The sequence below is a fragment of the Cervus canadensis genome, chromosome 15 (genome assembly GCF_019320065.1).
Source record: "Cervus canadensis isolate Bull #8, Minnesota chromosome 15, ASM1932006v1, whole genome shotgun sequence".
NCBI lineage: Eukaryota > Metazoa > Chordata > Mammalia > Artiodactyla > Cervidae > Cervus > Cervus canadensis.
Window position 1 is genome coordinate 48,818,386 of NC_057400.1, and position 19,647 is coordinate 48,838,032.

Genomic DNA, 19,647 nt, shown 5'->3' on the forward strand with positions numbered 1-19,647 from the left:
AAGATAGGGAGAGGAAGATAGGGAGAGGTAGATAGGGAGAGGAAGATAGGGAGAGGTAGATAGGGAGAGGAAGATAGGGATGAAAACACATTGACTCTGAGTTGATTCTCACTGAAGCTGCTGATGAGGGTTTATTGAGGTGTTGGGGTCTTTATTGTATATTCTTCTCATGTGTATATTTGAAATTTTCAACAATAGAAGTTAAAAACCAAAGTATGAAAATTAGTTCTAGTTTATACACAGGATGAGAGACTTCTATTTTGAATTGGTGGACTTAAGGTTAGATTCCCTCTGTGACAAATGAAGTCGGGTACAGAAGTCAAGCATTGTTCTTTGCTAATAGTTATCTGGGTAGAGCTCATTGCATCTGACCAACAAGAAGAGGTATGAATCAGCTGTGTTCTGCATGCAGTTATTGACAGATGGTGTGAAAATTTTAAATGACAGATGGTGGTAATTACTAAACAATAAACAATAGCTATTTATCTGGAACCAAATAGAGAATAGCTACTTTTTGTCTCTGGTGATATGTCTAGATTTTGTTATATAATCAGTATTTTAACATCATGACAGGTGTGCTCTGCTAAGAATATGGAAGTTTCATCTATGGCCATACCACCCTGAATGTGGCCACTCTCATCTGATCTCAGAAACTAAACAGGGTCAGGCCTGGTTAGTACTTGGATGGGAAAATATGGAAGCTTAGAACTTTAGAGAGTTTTGTTTCCAGCTTTCTGCTCCTCCTTAATGTTCTTTTAGAAAGATTAGACTTACAATATTATATTAGTTTTAGGTGTACAACATGAAAGTGAAAGTTGCTCAGTTGTGTCCAACTCTTTGCGACCCCATGGACAGTCCATGGAATTCTCCAGCCAAGAATACTGGAGTGGGTAGCCTTCCCCAGGGGATCTTCCCAACCCAGGGATCAAACCCAGGTCTCCTGCATTGTGGGCGGATTCTTTACTACCTAAACCACCAGGAAAGTCCAGGTGTACAACATAGTGATTCAATATTTTTATAGAGTATACTGTACCTCACAAAGTTTTAAGCTCTGGATTAATGTTAACTATCATTCCTGAGAATAAAACTTGAGTATATTAAATTAAATAAGCAATCCATTGAGGGGGTAGGCTTGGGAGCAAGCATAGCACTGAACATTGTAACTTAGAATTTGTATCATGGATGTTTTAATAGGTTATAGGTCAAAGAAGATTTCATGAGGTTCTGTTTTTTTATCAAGCATAAATTATCAAAAGCTTATGCAGGCTCTGGGCTCCCTGCCAGGGACACAAAAATAGGTATGATACTTCTTCTCAAGGAGCTTGTGATCCAGTTCTGACATTAGACAGCAAGCCCCAATCCACAGCTGGCAGCAAAGAGTAGTGAAGAGAAGTATACAATTTTGTGGTGAGGGCGCAGTAGAAGCTTTGGTTAATTCTGATCAGGAATGCCAGGATGCTGATAAAGTGGTATTTGAGCTGGGCTTTGAGGAATAAATAGGAGGTCAATTGAAGGAGGCTACACCACCCGAAGGTTAACACTGTAAATAAAAGCAGAGAGGGGAGAACACAATATGAAATGCAATAGAATGTGACCCAAGGACTAGGTTCCAAGGTAAGGTCATATGTAAAAATTGAGTGTATATTCCTAAATTTATAATGCATATAGTAAGACAGTCCTTATTATGAAAAGCAAGTAAGGTAAGAACTGAGAAGGTCCAAGGGTACAGAGGCTCCTGTCCCCTAACTCCAGCAAGTTAAGAAGGTGGCAGATGGGTTGTCCCACATTATCTAAAGTATTTTTCTTTTGTTCTCAATTCTTTTATGCTGTTATGTTATTTTTGCTGAGTATAAATAGCTGAATCCTCAGTGTATATTATATAACACAACTGATTCTACTGTCTAGCCAGGTATGATAAGGATGGGAAAGAATGTGCCAAAGAGAGGGAAGATGGAATAACCAGCATTTAGGGGGATGTTACTTATGTGCCCCAGGTCAAATTAGGAACTGATGTGGACAAGTTCAGTATGGCAAAAAATAGTGAGGGGACGATTAATCTTGTGTCCTTTCCCAAAATTTGGGCACATTTGGTACCTAATAAGGGCAAAAGCCTGTGGATTTTCAGTCATATACACATGGCTTAAAGGCACTTCCCACAAAGTCAATTCTCAGCAGATGCAAATAAATGTTGATCAAGCCCAATTTGAAGAAAAAAGAAAAACGGAAAGGAATTAACTTTACTTTCTTAACTTTTCCTAGATGGCCTGAAATTTCTACACAATATATATTACATTCAGAATTAGAAAATACTAAAGCCGTTCTAATCTCCATTCATTTATGGACAAATTTCATTTATCCTACAAATATTTGAAATCCTACTATTTGCTGAACACTCTACTAGGTATTTGAGACCAACAGTGAAAAGGTAAACTTTGCAGTCCCTACCCTCACGAAGCTTTCAATCTAGGGAGGCAGATGTCAGTCACAGCTACAGGTGAGTATCATGACAAATGGGCCACTCTGAGGATCCAGCCTATTCCAGAGTCAGAGGATGGTTCCCTAAGGAACGACTTGGAAGCTGCCATCTGAAGAATGAGTCTGGGTCAGCTTGGGCACCGGGGGCTCTTGTATCTACTCGAGAACTGAGGAAGTGTTTTGAAATGGTTCACATTGATAGTCTAAATTTTTAAAGTATCCATAATCTGGATTACCTGGATGACCCCAAATACTGCTACGTGATTTCATTACTCACGTTGCCTTTTTGCTGTTGTTGTTGTTAATTAATTAAAGTGTTCCTTTGTTTCTCTGGATTTTGTGATGTTTATGGAATTGCTAAGATTTTGTTTAATTTTTATTTTATATTGGAGCATAGTTGATGAACAGTTTTGAGTTAGATTCAGGTGTACAGAGAAGTGATTCAGTTACATATATACATGTATCTATCTTTCAAATTCTCTTCCCATTTAGGTTTTTACAGAATATTGAGCAGAGTTCCCTGTGCTATACAGTAGGTCCTTGTTGGTTATCTATGGTGGGGAAGGGTGGAGGGAGGGATGGACTGGGAATGTGGGACTGATGAGTTCACATTGCCTTTTTGTTTGTAATCATCTTGCAGCAATGTCTAACTTGGGGGCTAGTCTGTTTAGAAGCCTATTATGGTAACTGCCTAGGTAGGAGTTGGTGATGGCAGAGAGTAGTAGTAGCAGTAAAGACAGAAGTAAATGGTTTCCAAATGAGTTTAGGAGATTGATAGGGTGTGCAGTCACATTGGTTATAGAGAACATGGATAAAGGAGTTGGAACTGTAAATGGGTGACCCCACAATTTTGACTTAAGTAACTCAATGAGGGCTAAAGCCGTTTACTGAAGTAAGGAGATGGTGGTTAACAGAATGAGCACTGGATAAACCCAGTATATCTTCAAATCTTGGACCTGTCCCTGTGACTGCATGACTCTGGGTAAATTACCTACCCAGTCTAAACTCTTATGTAAGATTAGGGGATAAAAACAATACTGTTAAAAAAAAACAATACTGTATCTCTGGAGTTATGATGATTACTAATAAGAGTGGCAGTAGTTGTGGCAATGGTGTTACATGTAATAGGAATAGGTGGGGAAAAATATAAATTTGGTTTTGGAGATGCCTTGTAAATAATCCAGAGGAGGTTCCAAGCAGGCAGGTGTGTGGGTGGGTGTGTGTGTGTGTGTGCACGTGCAGGAGTATTTCAAAACAAAACAAAAGACAAACTTGGCTGGAAAACCACACTGAAGAATCACAAACATGATTTTGACTGTGTGCTCATTTGTTTCGTTAGAGCAGGCTGGTAATGAGATCAAAGTTCACAGAGAAATCAGCAAAATTGTTATTTCAGGACCACTCAGGCGGGCGCACTTTAATAGCATGTCACTGTTCATATCCAAAGACCATAAATGTGACCACTACATTCAAGAATCAGCAGCAGTGATATTCTAAGCATTGATTCCTTGGTATGAGAGGCATGTAAATAACATAGAAGTTCTCCGGTTATATAGTTGGCATCTGAAAACATCAGTTTCAAGGTAGCATTTGTTTCAAGGGATGAGCACATTCTTGGCAGCTGCGTGGTTGTAGAGGGCCCAGGCTCTAAGGAAAATAGTCACGGTTTTAAGGGGAAAAAGGCTGAGCTTTGGCTTCAGTGTCATTTGTCATGCCCTGCAGAGGAAGAAACAAATCACAGTGGATAACAATAAAAATGCACAGTGTTAGCATTTTGTTGGTTTTGCAGTTTGCTTTGGTTGTGGGTATTCCAGTGTTCACTTGAAAGGACTTCCAAAGCCTCTCTGTAGTAGCCTCAATGTGAGGTGTCATCTCCTTTATCGCTTAGCATCCTAATAATTTTATTTTCAGGGGCCTAATGTTCTCATCTTTTTCCTGTTGCGTGTCTAATGCTTCTGCGAAAATGAAAGTCTCGGCAGTAAACAGACCCAAAACAATTACAGCAGGGTGCACTGAAAAATTATACCTATGGGTATAAATATCACAAGGCCAGTGTGAAAAGCTGCCTGGCTCTATCTGTACTTATAGATCAGTGCATCCAGCAGGGGTCCTCTGGGGGCTGCTGAAGGGAGGGAGGGCCACACCTGCTGTCAGTTTTCTTGGAAAGAGAATTGGTCAAGCATCCCCTGTTATCAGGCACTGTTCTCTACGGTGCCTGGGCAGATGTAAAGCAGGTCAGATGCGCATAATCATTGCACTCTTAGAGCTCATGCTTTAAAGTGAGAGGCAGTGGAATCATGGGGAAGTATCCAAAATGAAATAGACACACATTAAAAGATAAGTCATAGGAAGAGGCCAGGCGTAGGAGACTCCCTGGTGTGGGAAGAGTGTTGGCCTGTTTCTGGAACAGAAAGCTTGATGAACAAGAGGGAGATGGTTGGAGCTGAGGTTGGAGAGGTGGAGCGGTCCAAGGTTAGGGATTTTGATGGGCCTTGGGATGTGTTTGGGATTTTAGTCTAATTGCAGTGGGCAGTGTTAGAAGGCTCAAAGCAGATGAGTAATTCAAATGATTACAATTATCCCTGAGATCTTTCAGCATCACAGCTTCAGAACAGTAGGATGGCTCCCTGCTGCTGCCCAACATCCTTCTCCTTGGGATGAGTGCTTATTTGAAATTTCTACTGCCTTTTCAGGCAGACTGATTTTCCCTTATCTCAATATCCTATGTGAGGAAGGGGTTGGTTGTCCCACGGCCTCACACTCCATGGGGCCATTCCTAACCCTCCGAGTTAGAGAAGTAGAGTAATATTTGTGTCCATATTTATATCTGCCATCCTGATGCAAGAGGCAACTTGAGGTAAGGTCGAACAGACAGTGAGTTACTAGCTGGAGCCATGTGAGAGTTGCTTTTCAAAAATGAACATGAAAATCTTTTATATAGTCTCCTCTGGTGTTTTAAATATAACAAGCCCAGTGATATATCTTCGGAAACTTGACAATATTGATTGAATCTAAAGGGGAATATTCTTCTCAAGTAAAAATCTATAATGATCACTGTTCTCTCTTTAGCAAGTTGGATGTTAAGTGATTCAAATCATCATAACTGGGGGATGAATCACAGACACTCACCAAGGACACTCCATGCAGGGTACCTAACAGGCCAGCTAAGTGTGCGGTATTAGGGGACTTCCCTGGTAGTCAGTGTTTAAGACTTTGCCTTCCAATACAGGGTGTGTGGGTTCGATCCTTGGTTGGGGAACTAGGATACCACATGCTCCAGGGCCAAAAAACCAAAACACAAAGCAGAAGCAGTATTGTAACAAATTCAATAAAGACTTAAAAAAAAAAATTGTGTGCTTAGGACACAAGCAAAGTGGGCTATAAACATTTTTTAAAATATTTTTACATTTCAACAAGAATTGATTTGATTTCCCATGCCAAAAAAAAAAAAAAGATTTTTAGGAATTTTCTTACTGTTTTGTGGTTTGGAATCACTTTTAATGTCAATTATGTGTGGGCAGGGATAAGGACACCATCGTCTCTTCCAGCTTTGGGCTTCTTCATCTGCATCTGTGGACACTTTCCTTCCTTTGCGTCAGGCTTTACTTACTGTCTAAATGAGTTCACAAGCATATGCTTCAGACTCTTGCTTCAAAGAACAATTTTGCAAAATCCTGGGAGGTTAAGCATAAACTTTGTCTAGTCCAAAGGAGGGTAATCAGGGCTCAGGGGAGAATAGGGTCTTCACCTTTCTCTGAATCAGGACAGTTTGTAACCTCCAGGTTGGGGGTTCTGATGCAAGGGCACCACTGTTCTCATTAAAGTAGGAGAGGGGACAACATTTTAAACAATTCACGCAAAGCCTGGTAAATATCATTCAGCCACATGCAAACATAAATGACCCAGAAGCATCATGTCTACTGAAAGCAGAAATGGTTGATCAAAAGTTATTCAGAATTGTTTATGTATTTTTTAAAAAAACAAGTCGGAAAAGGAAATAGAGAATGAAAGAGGCAGTTCCCAAACTTGTCTGCACATTGAAATCATCGGGGGACCTTTCAAGGATCACACCACTCAAGCTATACCCTGGACTATTTGAATGACAATCTCTGGAGGCCATCACAGGTGTCAGTACTATTGATGCTCCCCAGGGAATGCCAGCGACCCACAGGCCTGGGAACCACCAGCCTACAGGACAGGTTCAGTGAAGTGCATGCACAAGGTGGGACCTGGAGAAACCAGGTTTCTAAATTCTACAGATTAAGGGGGAATTAGTTTTAAACTGAAAAACACTATCTGACTAAAAACTGAAGACTAAAAACTAAAGACCCTGATGCTGGGAACGATTGAAGGCAGGAGGAGAAGGGGACGACAGAGGATGAGATGGCTGGATGGCATCACCGACTCGATGGACATGAGTTTGAGTAAGCTCCGGGAGTTGGTGATGGACAGGGAGGCCTGGCTTGCTGCGATTCATGGGGTTGCAAAGAGTCGGACACGACTGAGCGACTGAACTGAACTGCTGTATGCTTCACCCCAGCCTCTTCATCTTCACCTGGTGGCCCCCCAGGACAAGAATGCAAATGGAAGCCCACCTCTCTGCAGTTGTGCTCCAGGTAGGATCTCAGTCTGAGGAAGAGTTGGGGAGAATAATCTGAAAGGTCCATCTGACCTCCTGGGTTTTTTTTTCCTTGGATTTGTCTCTTTAGTACCACCTGAGTGCCATGCTAAGGATGCTTGCTTATAGAAACGTGAATCCTAAAACCAACAGCTGTGGCTCAGATTCGAGCTCCCTCCATGAGTACACTTTGGGCGTATTCCTAAAGGTGTTTAGCCCCAGCATCGAAGATTCAGCTTCATCTCTCCTCCTGCTGACAATGGGACACAAAGAGATATTTTTGAACTTAACTTGAAAGCATAAAAGTGTTTCTTATATCATCATCATTCTTGAAAAAAGTTCTCAAGTGTTTTCTCTCATTAGAAGACTAGTACATACATTTGGAAAATGTAGAAAATCTTATATTTTAAATTCCTAGAATCAGAAGTAACCAATGTGAACATTTTGGAATATTTCCTTTTAATCACATTTTGTATTCAAAAACTGAGTATCATACTACATATGATTTAATATGATTTTTTTCACTTTTCACTAAGTTGTGAGGATTCTCCTATGCCGTTAAACAAAAGACATGATTTTAATGTATGACTAACATTCCACCATATAGATATGCATATTAGCCATCTATTTGTTTCTTTTTTACTGTTAAAAACAGTACTGCATGCATATTCCTGAACTTAAAAAATATATATACTCCTCACCTGCATTCATTAGCTGTGATGCCTTGTAGTACTCATGGCATTTCTTTTACACACATGCATTTCTCTTACATTTGCCAAATCATCTGAAAGTGGGCTGCAGATGTGATTGACACAGCAGCCCCCAAATTTTGGCATAAAGATCTCTTGTTTTAATTTAGTATTTATTGGATTATAAGCACAGTGGAGCATTTCGTTCATGTTTTCAAATGTCTTTTGTATTTCTTCTGTGATCTGTTCATAACCTCTGCCTACTTTTCCATCGATGAGGTAGCACTTTACTCATCAACATCTATGATGTATGTGAGTGCAAGCTGTACCAGATGCTGCCCAAATGCCGCTCAGACCTCCTAACAAGGTGCTCGGTGCTGTACAGAGGGACAGCCAGTGGTGTGTAAGAAATCTTCTCTGTGATTTAGGATAAGGCCTTGGCTAGTGCTGCTTCTGTCAGGGACAGAAGTCTAATGATATTCAGCTCACTGACTGTAAACATTCTGTTTGTGACCAGGGACTATGGGAAGAAGTAACTGAGGCTGAACGGATAAGTACAGTTAAACACTGGAGAAGGCAGTGGCAACCCACTCCAGTATTCTTGCCTGGAAAATCCCACGGACAGAGGAGCCTGGCGGGCTGCAGTCCATAGGGTCCGCAGAGAGTCAGACACAACTGAATGCACGCGCACACACTCACACACGCACACTCTAACTGGTAGGAGCAGAGTGTCTTGTCCTGTCAGTTAAATTTTTTTTGTTTGTTTGTTTTTTTAGATGAAGCCCCAGGAAAACTGTGTTGTTGTCATTGTTGTTGTTGTTGAGTCACTCAGTCGTGTCCGACTCTTTGCAACCCCATGGGCTGAAGCACTCCAGGCTTCCCTGTCCTTCACCATCTCCCGGAGTTTGCTCAAACTTATGTCCGTTGAGTCGGTGATGCCGTCCAACCTTCTCATCCTCTGTTGCCCCCTTCGCCTCCTGCCCTCAATCTTTCTCAGCATCAGGGTCTTTCCCAGTGAGTGGGCTCTTCGCATCAGGTGGCCAAAGTATTGGAGCTTTAGCCTTTAAAGTATTCAAAGATGAGTTTTAACAAATAAAACCATTTGTCCAAGGGCCACTACCTTGATCTATCTTCAGTTGGGATTTCTACAAAAGAACTCTTTGCTGTCCTGAAACTGCTCACCCTGACTGAGTGGCCGTCCTGGGACCACCTGAGTGGTCCTCCTCCAGATCCCCTGGAGGAAGGCATGGCAACCCACTCCCGTATTCTTGCCTGGAGAATCCCCATGGACAGAGGAGCCTGGCGAGCTACAGTCCCTGGGGTCGCAAAGAGTCAGACATGACTGAGCAACTATATAGATGCTGGGATGAGGGGCTGTAGGTTTGCTGCAACTTGGCCTTCCCTCTTTGCAAGGTAGGGTTTGTAATTCTTTCTTCCTCAGTAAATTGTTAGAATACGCACCTGCGCTGAATTTGCCAGCAAGTAAATCACACTGGGTAGATTTGCAGCAGGCAGTTACAGGTGGAAGCAGCTCAGTTTCAGGCCTTGAGCTTTGCACAGCCGCTTCCCTCTCCACTTCCAGGACACAACTGTTTGTCTTGCGGCTTTCTTTTTATTAGTGTAACATTTAATCCCAGGAACGGGGTGGTATTAAATGTCACACTGAGTTTGTGCAAGGCCTGGTCCTGATTCAAGATTCAGGCTGGAGCATGGCCCCAGGGAAGCAGGCCTCCTGTCTCTTCCTTCCTCTGTCTGCCCATTTCCCATCCCCACATCACCTTCTCTCTCTCTACCCCCTTACCCCATCCTCTTTCCATTTCTTCCTGCCCCCAAAGACAAGATCTGCAGGTATTGCACCCGTAGTTTCCGGAAGCTGACTCTTATATCTTGCAGACACATTTCTTTCACAAAATCATGAAATAAAAAAGTAACAGAAGGAGAGTGCAGAGACCCGGTGGGTCTCACAGTTCTTAGGCCGGTTATTAGCTCTAAATACTGGGAACTCTGACGAAAAAAGCCCCAAACGTGCCAACAAACCCCCATTCCAGGGACAAAAGTGATCAAATCAAATGTGCTTAGGATGTGTGTTCAGTTGGCCTCTCTGCCATCTCAGAAATCTCCACACCCATAACCATGGTTGAATTTAGCGAGCTGCTGCTTTTGTTCAGAGAGAATAAAAGCTTCTGTCTTTGGAGGCAGCACTGTGAGCAGACATATCCCAGAGAGGCGGAGGCTTTACCACCAGTGGATGCCCCACTCTGCCCTGCGGGCAGCTCTCCTCCTCGGCACTCCCAGGAGCCAGCCACCCCTGCCCCACTCATATAAAACCTGCCCTCCTGAGGGGACAGGGGGACCAGCTGGTGTGACCGCAGACAAGTGCTGTCAGTCACCATCTCCCCATCCAGAGCAGGAAGCTGGGACTTCAAGGAGAACCACCCCAGCCAAGCCGGGCTGCCCCTCTGCAGCTCTGAGACTTGGAGGAGGTGGCTTTCAGGAAATCCATCCATCTCTACAAAAATCTGTTACCTTCTTTGCCCTAGATAGACCTTCAGAGGCTTCGGATAGCACTTGGCTATTGAAGGCAAAAGGAGAAAGGGGTGGCAGAGGATGAGATCATTAGATAGCATCACCGACTCGATGGGCATGCATTTGAGCAAACTCTGGGAGACAGTGCAGGATAGAGGAGCCCGGCGTGCCGCATTCCAGGCGGTCATGAAGAGTCAGACACGACTTAGCAGCTGAACAGCAACAGCAGCAATCAATGATCAGTCTCACTGGATTGCCTCGAATTTTAACTTAAACTGATATTTATTTATGGAATTATATACATGTTATAGTTAAATTTCATTATAGAAATGTCATGGAATATGAAACACCACAAAGAAAAAAAAGTCCCATAGTTCTGAAATAACCACTGTTCATAATTTGATATCTTTGCTTCTAACATTTTAAATGCTTAAAATTACATCTTCTTCTTTACCAAAATGGGCTCATTCTGCACATACTGTTTTATAGCTTTGTTTTTCTCATTTAACATTATACCATAAACTTTTTCTCCATTTCATTAAGTATTCTTCTATAACATAATTTTATTAGCTACGAATATTTTGTCTTATGAGAAGATCATTGTTTATTCATAAGTACTCTATTTTTAGACATTTTCTAGGATGTTTCAAGTAGTGTGCTACTATAAATAATATTTCAATGAATATCCTTATGGCTAAATCTTATAAATCCCTGAAACTCTTCCTTAGAACAAAGGTTTGGAAATAGATTCACAGCCTCAGTAGATATGCACATTTTGATACATGTGGTAACATTATCCACCAAATACAATATGCCAATTTATATTCCAACCCCAGCTCCCCAACTTAACTATGAGTTCTTTGAGGCTTACTAATATGTATACCCCACAGTGAGAGGGTAGTGTTAGGTATACAGATAAACGTATGCTTCAGTTTCTTCAACTGTAAGATAGATATGATAGTACCTACTTTGAAAAAAATAGGATTTATCCATAAGGTTTATTTCATGAGGGTTTAGTGAGTTAAAACATGTAAAACCTGAGCCCAGCACCTAACACATAGTTAAGAATAAATGTTAGCTAGTGTAAGTATTCTACTACATGGGATTTCTACTGTGTGAGTTTTTGAAAGAATTAAATAAAACCATGTAAATAACAGGCGTCTCTGGTAGCTCAGCTGGTAAAGAATCTGCCTGCAATGCAGGAGACCTTGGTTTGATTCCTGGGTCAGGAAAATCCCCTGGAGATTGGATAGGCTACCCACTCAGTATTCATGGGTTTCCCTGGTGGCTCAGACTGTAATGAATCTTACTGCAATGCAGGAGACCTGGGTTTGATCCCTGGGTTGGGAAGATCCCCTGGAGGAGGGCATGGCAAACCATTCCAGTGTTCTTGCCTGGAGAATCCCCATGGACAGAGGAGCCTGGCAGGCTACAGTCCATGGGGTCGCAGAGTTAGACACAACTGAGCATCTAAGCACAAAACATGTATTTATCATGTTTAGGTCAGTGCTCAACACATACTAACTATTTAATAAAGAGCATTGAGAACCAGACAAGTCTGTTTTAGGGTCATGTAGGCAACTAAGAGGTAAGCAGAGGGTTGCAAGCAGGCGTGTAAGAATCAGGATACAGCTTGATGGACATGTTTTAGGATAGAAAAACTCAGGTTGGGAGGTCAGGAACACAGAAAGGCAGGCCAGGCAGTGGAGGGGTTGGGAACTCAGGCAGACAGACAGCAAATGGGGCAGCAAGAGGGCAATGACTAATTCTGAGAAAAACATCCACCTTGGCAAGGAAGTCACCAGAGACAAGCTTGCTGTGTTATAAGAGATCAGTGTCTAAGTCTGACCAGCCTATGACCTAAAAATAAAAATAAACGAATTGATCCCATGTCTTTCTTGGATGGAATATGACAGAATTGATATGCCCATTGCTAGAGGAAAGACAGATGGTCCTTCCATGTTCAAGTTTCGCATCCTGTCAGGGATAGAGAAATCACTCCTATGTCTGCTACGGACTTCGTGTATCTATTATTTGAGATAATTAGGCACCCAAGCTGTGAGCTACCCAGAAGCTGTCCTCCTAAAAGAGATCTTGCTGACCCGCACCAGTGCTGTGGAGAAACCGAAGCTGTGGGTGGGGCCATCTTGTTAAAAGAAAATTGAGAGTGAGTTTCTCAGTCATGTAGCAGCCTTGGGTAGTCAGGGCTTGACTACCCAACACTTGACCAAATTGTTCTTTAGGCCTGGGGTTTTTATTGCCTTAGAAAACCCAGGACAAAGAGGATTTCTTATCACAGTGAATTAATTGCCCAACTCCTTTTTCAGGTATTGTGTTCCTGGTTTCTGTTGAGAGTACATTATAAATGCTTTTCTACCAGCATCTACTTTAAAATGAGTAAAACATGCCAGTAGATTATGGATAAACTTCAGGTAGAATCTACTTTTCATTTATGTTTCATGTAGGTCGAATGAAAATAAACGCCAGAGAAGCACACATCCTGAAATACACTGCAGTCTCTGAAAAAGCAAAGTCAAAGACCATTCAAAAGCTCTGAAGTAAAGAACACCTTAATTCTGACTGTAAAACAAGTTTCCCTTTCTAGTCTACCCCCACTGGCATCATGCAGCAACCCCCAACGTGAGGCCCTGAACCTGATTCTCCCTGAGAAGCAGTCTTGACCCTCTTTGGATATTTGAGTGTGTGTGTGCAGGCTGTGTTGCTTCAGTGGTGTCTGGCTCTTTGTGACCCTCTGGACTGTAGCCCACCTGGCTCCTCTGTCCATGGGATTCTCCAGGCAAGAATGCTAGAGTGGTTGCCAAGCCCTCCTCCAAGGGACCTTCCCGACCCAGGGATTGAACCTGCATCTCTTAATGTCTCCTGAGTTGGCAGGCAGGTTCTTTACCACTAGTACCACCTGGGAAGCCCTTTATGGATCTAATTATTGTGGTTTTTATATAGACCATTCAGAAACACACAACCCAAGGCTCAGATGGAGCTCTTAGGTGGAGGTTGAAGGGGAAGGGGAGCAGGCAAAGCTTATGGTTACTTACCATGGCCTCATCATAATCACCCACCTGTAACTTCATTCATATAGTGAAAGAACTCGGGCCTCTGTCATCTTTAATATTCCAACCATTAATATGTGGTCCTGCCTCTAAATCAGTGGGATATTTTAAAAGTAAGATGCATGGAGTAGAAAGTAAGGATATTATCTAACTTTGCACAACTTTGCGTATAAACCTAAACTCTTGAGTTGGCAGTCATGATAAGAATGGGGGAAAAGCACTGGTTATAGGTTTTCTGAATGAGATATCAATGGAGATCTTTCGACCCTGTGCTCTCTGACAGTAAGAAGCTTTCAGAATTCTGAGATTTTAAGGGGAAAGCATTTATAAGAATATAAATGAGTAAGGCCTTTAATATAGGATTAATATGAGACTACTCTGAGTTTGCTTTGCTTTAAAAAAAAAAAAAGGTAAAATTTTCTGTACAAATGTATAAATTCCCCTCCCCCACAATCCCCACGTAGCCTGTATATACATATTTCTGAGATAATCAAATTTAATATGAAGAATCCATAAAAGGAAAGCTTGAGCAAAAGTAACTATAGGTCACAGTCAAACTAAATTCTCATGATTCATTAAAAAGCCATTAAAATACCCCATCAGGGCTAAACTATTGGGGTGGTAACTTGTGCGTCTTCACATCACCAGTGAACTGCTTGGAGCTTTGCCCTGCAGATATCATTTCTAGTGGGAATTATGCAGGAAGAAAGAAGCACAGACGGGACTGGGACTCTCGATTCCATTGTTTGGCGAGATTCTTAGGAAGGTGTTGCCTAATGATGGAGTGATTTTCTTTTGCTGGGACCCAGACTATGGCACAAGGTTCTGGCAGAATAGACCTACTTGAGCACACTTTGTACATGCGTGATGCGCCATCTAGTGGTTAAGTGAGCCTAACCTTAATGAAAAGGAAAATGGTCTTTTCTGGTCCTTGGTGCCTCCAAACTCTCCACCACTTGATTAGAGCAACAGGAGGTTTGATGCTGTAGGCTGTTTGGGGGGAAGGAAAAAAATCTGTTTTCTCAGAAGCCATACCTTGAATTTATATTAGGTGGTGGCATGGGATGGGCGGGGGTGGGGGGGGCGGTAGAAATACTGATATTATAGTAACTATGCAACCCAGAGGTTGCAAATTGGCAGTGTTTGGCCCACAGAGTACTTTTTTCTGTTTTAGTTGATGGAGATATAATGTTCACAATGTACTACATAGATCTTCAATATATAACTTGATACATTTTTACATTTGTAAAAATTTGCCTGTGAATAATCTTCATAATTACCACCTGAATCAAGATCAAGAATGTTCCCAGCATCCCAGCCGCCTCCCTCCTTTTCCCTCCATCAGCCCTCCCTTAGATATAACCACTCTTCAGAGCCCTTTCACCATAGATTTGTAATGACATCATTAAATAGACACTCCTAACCCTTACCTCTGGGAAAGGGCAAAATCCTATAATCACCATTTTAATAGCTTGCCCCAAAGGGGACAGTTTTCTCATGAGAAACATTCTGTGGCTAAACAGAGGCTCTGTTTCCTGGGTTTACTGTTTTTCAGAATCCAGGTGGCATAATCTCTCTCTCCTCAGTCCCAATTCCTCATATATTGTTTTTCTTCCCTAGCTTCTCACGGAGAGATATATCCATTTGGTGCACTGATTGTATTTTTCCAAGTATCTCTGCAGGCAGCCAAGTCAATTTTCAAAGAAATCCATTACTTCTGAGCAGAACCTCAGAGGTGCCACTGATTGTCATGGCAAAGCCTATGAATTCTGATGCAGCATTTCCAAAATTAATGTGGATATCATGTCACCAGCGACTGCATGACACTCTGTTCATAATAAGCCAAACAAATTGTAATGGTGAGAAAGGCTCTCAAACCCATAATTCAGCAAAGGCTAATTTATAATGCATAGCATCACATAGTCATTGTTGCCGTTTCTACAAGACCTCTTTTTGTTCAAATGAAACTAAATTCCCTCTGAAGGTCAACATGTCTAATATGTCAAGAAGCAGAGCTGGTTCTGAGATAAAACTATTGCGATTATTCCAGAGCTGTCTTGTGCATATCTATTTATTTGATTACTGAACTAACACACAGTCTATCAGCCAGCAGGTCCAGTGAGCAAATTACTTCCCAGTATTTTGCAAGGTGCTGGAGATGGAAAAAAATGAGATGTAGGAGTCCTCTCTCACCATCCAAGAGTTGAACTTTCTTTAGACCAGTTGTCCCGGAGCCTGCAGCCTGGTGTATAAAGAGATGGCTGCCTCTTGGGAATACAGCATTATCCTAACTTATTCCTTTTTACAAAAAAAACTTTTTTTTCCTAATTATTTGTGATGGATTTGGAAAAGTGAAGAATGTAAAGAAGAAAATACAGGGTTTCCCTGGTGGCTCAGTGGTAAGGAATCTGCCTGCCAATGTAGGAGACATGGGTTCAATCTCTGATCCGGGACGATCCCACATGCCGAAGAGCAGCTAAGCCGGTGCGCCACAATTACTGAGCCTGTGCTCTGGAGCTCAGGCACTGCAATTGCTGAAACCCGTGCGCCCTCAAGCCCAGGCTCTGCAACAAGAGGCGCCCTCACACTGCAACCAGAGAGTAGCCCTTGCTTGCGTCCACTAGAGAAAAACCCAAGCAGCAACAAAGGCCCAGCACAGCCAAAAATAAGTAAATAAATAAAATTTTTTTAATAAGAAAATGCAAAACTCCCCAATCCACCAAAGAAGGTGTAAAATGGCTTTGATTCATTTCTTCCAATGAATTGTAATTCTCTTCATTTTCTCTGTGTGTATATGCAAATATATATATTTATCTTATGGAGTTGGGATGTTACGATTTTTATCTATCAAAAGAAAGTCTTGAAACATATTTACCAGTTTGACTGACTTAATAATTTCTAGAATTTCTTTATAATTTTTAACTACTCCCTGTTATTGGAAATTTTCATTGTTTGTTGTTATAGAAATTTAATGCCTATTATTTCTACCATACTTTATAGCTGGAACCTCCAGAATAGGGTTAAATAATAATGGTGATGCTGACTGTTCCTGATTATAAAGTCAATAACTCTGATATTATGACCACTGCTGAGTTGAATGGAATAAAAATCATATTAAATACTTTGAGTTCCAGTTCTTAAACATCAGCAATGGGGAATTGAACATTGCCAAATGTCTTTCAGTGCAGTTGAAATAATTAGGTTTGTACTGATTTGGCCAATGGATGTGTGATAATTTTATTAATAGATTTCCTAACGATGGTCCTCTTCTACCAGAATGAATACTACTATTATATCATAGAGTAATATACTCTTACTGAATTGTCAAATTAAACGCCATACTATCAATTTTAGGATTTTAACATTCACGTGTGTTGAGCATTGTTCTTGAGAGGTAACTAGTGTGGTAGGATTAGAATCACACTCTGTCTCATTCTGGTCTGTGAATGCAGGTTACCTGAACTGGACATAAACCTGTTTTTCTAGTATTCATTCTCCTTTTTTTCTTTATCTCTTAACTCAATTTTTTTTTTTTCCTTTTGTGAATTTACTAAGTACTTTTCTTAACTTTTTTCAAAGCACTCATCACACTCTTATATTAAGATTTGCTGTATATGTGCCTTCTATTCTTGCGTGAGTGGTCTTGCCTTCAAAAGTTTTCCATCCTTCTACCTTAGTCACCAAGTGTTGTCCACCTACCCTCTCCTGTAGGGTCCTGGCAAAGCACTGCAGTGACAGCTGGTGGAAATACACTTAGATGAGTTTTGTTAACCCACTGAGATCTCCAAACCAGCCCAGCACTCAGCTAAGGAGGAAGACAAGGAAGTGGAATAATTCCAAAATCTTGTGACTGCTGAGCTTCTATGTGGCAGCACTTTGAGTCCGGAAGGCAAAAATCACCTTCCAGTGGGTGATTGGACACATCCCTTGGACACATCCAAGGGATGAGTGTGACTCACTGAGACCAGCCATCCTGTATCCTTTATCTGCCCCACGTGGTTCTCCATCCTGGTCCTGATGGTGGATCACAGAAAGAAGCAATTACTTCAAATACTTCTGCCTGCCTTAAGTACATACTCTTAAAACTTAAGTATACTCGGTATATTCTAATAATTAAAAAAAAATCCTTCCAACACTCATCTCAAGACACCACTTCCATATAATATCTTTCAGTTGCCAGTTCCTTCCCAGGAGAAGGCTTACAAAATATGGACCGAGCCCAAAATTAAGGCTCTCCTTCGAGGCTATAAACCACTTGAGGACAGGGGTTAGGTCTCAAGTATATGCCAACTCTCACTATGCTAGGCATATAGTTTAAACGTCACTGGTGTTTCTGAAATTAACTGCTCTTTTTTTTTCTTGCAATGTAATGTTACTGAATGATGTTCCTCACACTTACTTAAAGACCCAAAGCAACAAGGACAGCACAGGCCTTTTAACAAGTAGTGAGAAATAGAATCAATCAAAAACTGTGATGAAAATTAATGGAAGAAATGACAACAAAAGTGAAGGGGAACCTAAGTACATGATTCAAGCTAGAATCCTAAGGAATGTGATGCCACTGGTGGAATCATCCAGGTGATGACTCTTAGGTGAAGTACTTAGCTTTCAGACCATCCTTGCCAGGGAGCAGTCAGTGGGTATCACTGGCTTCATGCGTCTTTGCAGTAACTAGAGTTCCTTTGAAGGCAGTGAAAAGTTGTGTTCAATGATTACTTTCTCCTTTTCCTTAGGGTGTTAAATACCACATTGTTTGAAAGTTGGGAGATTGTTGGACCTTATCCTTCCTGGTGGGTTTTTAACCTACTGCTGTTGGTAATACAAGGTTTGAACTGCTTCTGGTCTTACTTGATCGTAAAAATAGCTTGCAAAGCTATTTCAAAAGGCAAGGTAAGATAACACTCGCCCTTTCTAATATGTCACAGAAAATTATGGTTTGGGGTTCTTCTAAATCACCAAGCACATTATTTATTATTTAGAATTGCATCAAAACTGTTTTTTCTCCTTCAAAGTTTAGCATAACCTCTTGGAAACATAATACAAATTTTCATTTTCTCTTATGATTTTTTTTTACATATAGTATTGCTTTGCTGAGTGATCTGCATTGCTTTGTTGAATGATCTACATTCATAATTTTAGATTCATGGAGATTTATTATTTACTGTGTTCCTGCTCTCCCTCTCTCTATCTCCTTTGGTCCTTCTCTGGTTATACTTATATTAAACAGAAATTTAATAACTCTTTTATGAGAAGTGTTACTTGATGCATTCTGACCATTTATAACTTGCCAGTAAATATTTAGTTAAATCTCTTTGGTTAAAAATGGGGCTCATAATAAAGCATCCTGGGCCTCAACCCCTCTCTGTAGAGCAGTGACTTTTCTGGAACATTCTCTGCAACATTTTCTTACTCTCGTTGTTTGTTCTCTTCCTTCTGCCCACCTGGAAGTCTGGGAAGTGGAACCCTTTACATGTAAGTTTCTCACCCCTCTCTCCATCCTGGCTTCCACGTTAGCCTTTTGGAGCCACACTCTGGCGCTTTTGTTTCCATGCATATTGTTCTGTCTGATCTGTTGACACTGTCTAGAGGCTCTAACCAAGGTGTGGCTCCCAGCAGCTGTGAGGGATGCTAGGGACAGCTCAGTTAGTGCCCTTTTGTGTGAGCCTGCATTCTGCTACATTTTGCATGATCCAATAGAGGAAGAAGTGGATTTCTTTCACTGGTGTTCAACATGTTGGTTGAATAACAGAAATAGACCGAAGTAAAGTAGGAGAAGCAGAACTAAGTTGAGGAGAGGATCAGCATGGTCCAGAAGGGAGGTCTGAGCATCAGCTCTTTGCTAAGACTGCCCTGGGCTGCAGGACAGCACCTGACCACTTTGTCCTCCGTAAGCACCTGCCACGGGGGCTCGGGGCATCGGTCACATAGTATGAAGCCTATACTTGGCATCATCTCCTATGTAAATCCAAAATAATTAGAGCAATGAATTGTTTAGAAGTAAAAGTTTGTTTTTTTCTCTATGACCTCCTACTCTAAAATGAGCATGTACTTCTACTAACAAACAACAACAACAACAAAAAACCTCTCCTGTCCTCATTTGCATACAAATTGCACAATACTGTCAATATGATAACAGTAACTGAAAACGCAAGGGGGCCATAGATTAGATAATTTATGTCCTTTTTGCACTGCTATTTCTACCAGGTATATTGTCTTCTCTCCAGCTTACTCCTTCAACTTTCAAAGGAGACAATCAATTTTATTCCAGATC

At 41.3% G+C, this 19,647-nt stretch overlaps 1 protein-coding gene across 3 annotated transcripts in view; it reads left to right on the plus strand.

Moving 5' to 3' along the window:
* Positions 1–19,647, plus strand: part of CERS6 (ceramide synthase 6) — a 329,104-nt gene that overhangs the window by 301,245 nt on the left and 8,212 nt on the right. Inside the window, exons 9-10 of one of the 3 annotated variants that reach the window (XM_043488025.1) lie at positions 18,110–18,266; positions 18,825–18,848. The exons of 1 other annotated variant lie outside the window; for it this stretch is intronic. In XM_043488025.1, coding sequence (XP_043343960.1) covers positions 18,110–18,266; positions 18,825–18,848 — 181 coding nt within the window. The remainder of the gene's footprint in view (positions 1–18,109; positions 18,267–18,824; positions 18,849–19,647) is intronic. One more of the 3 variants, XM_043488026.1, reaches the window with a different exon arrangement.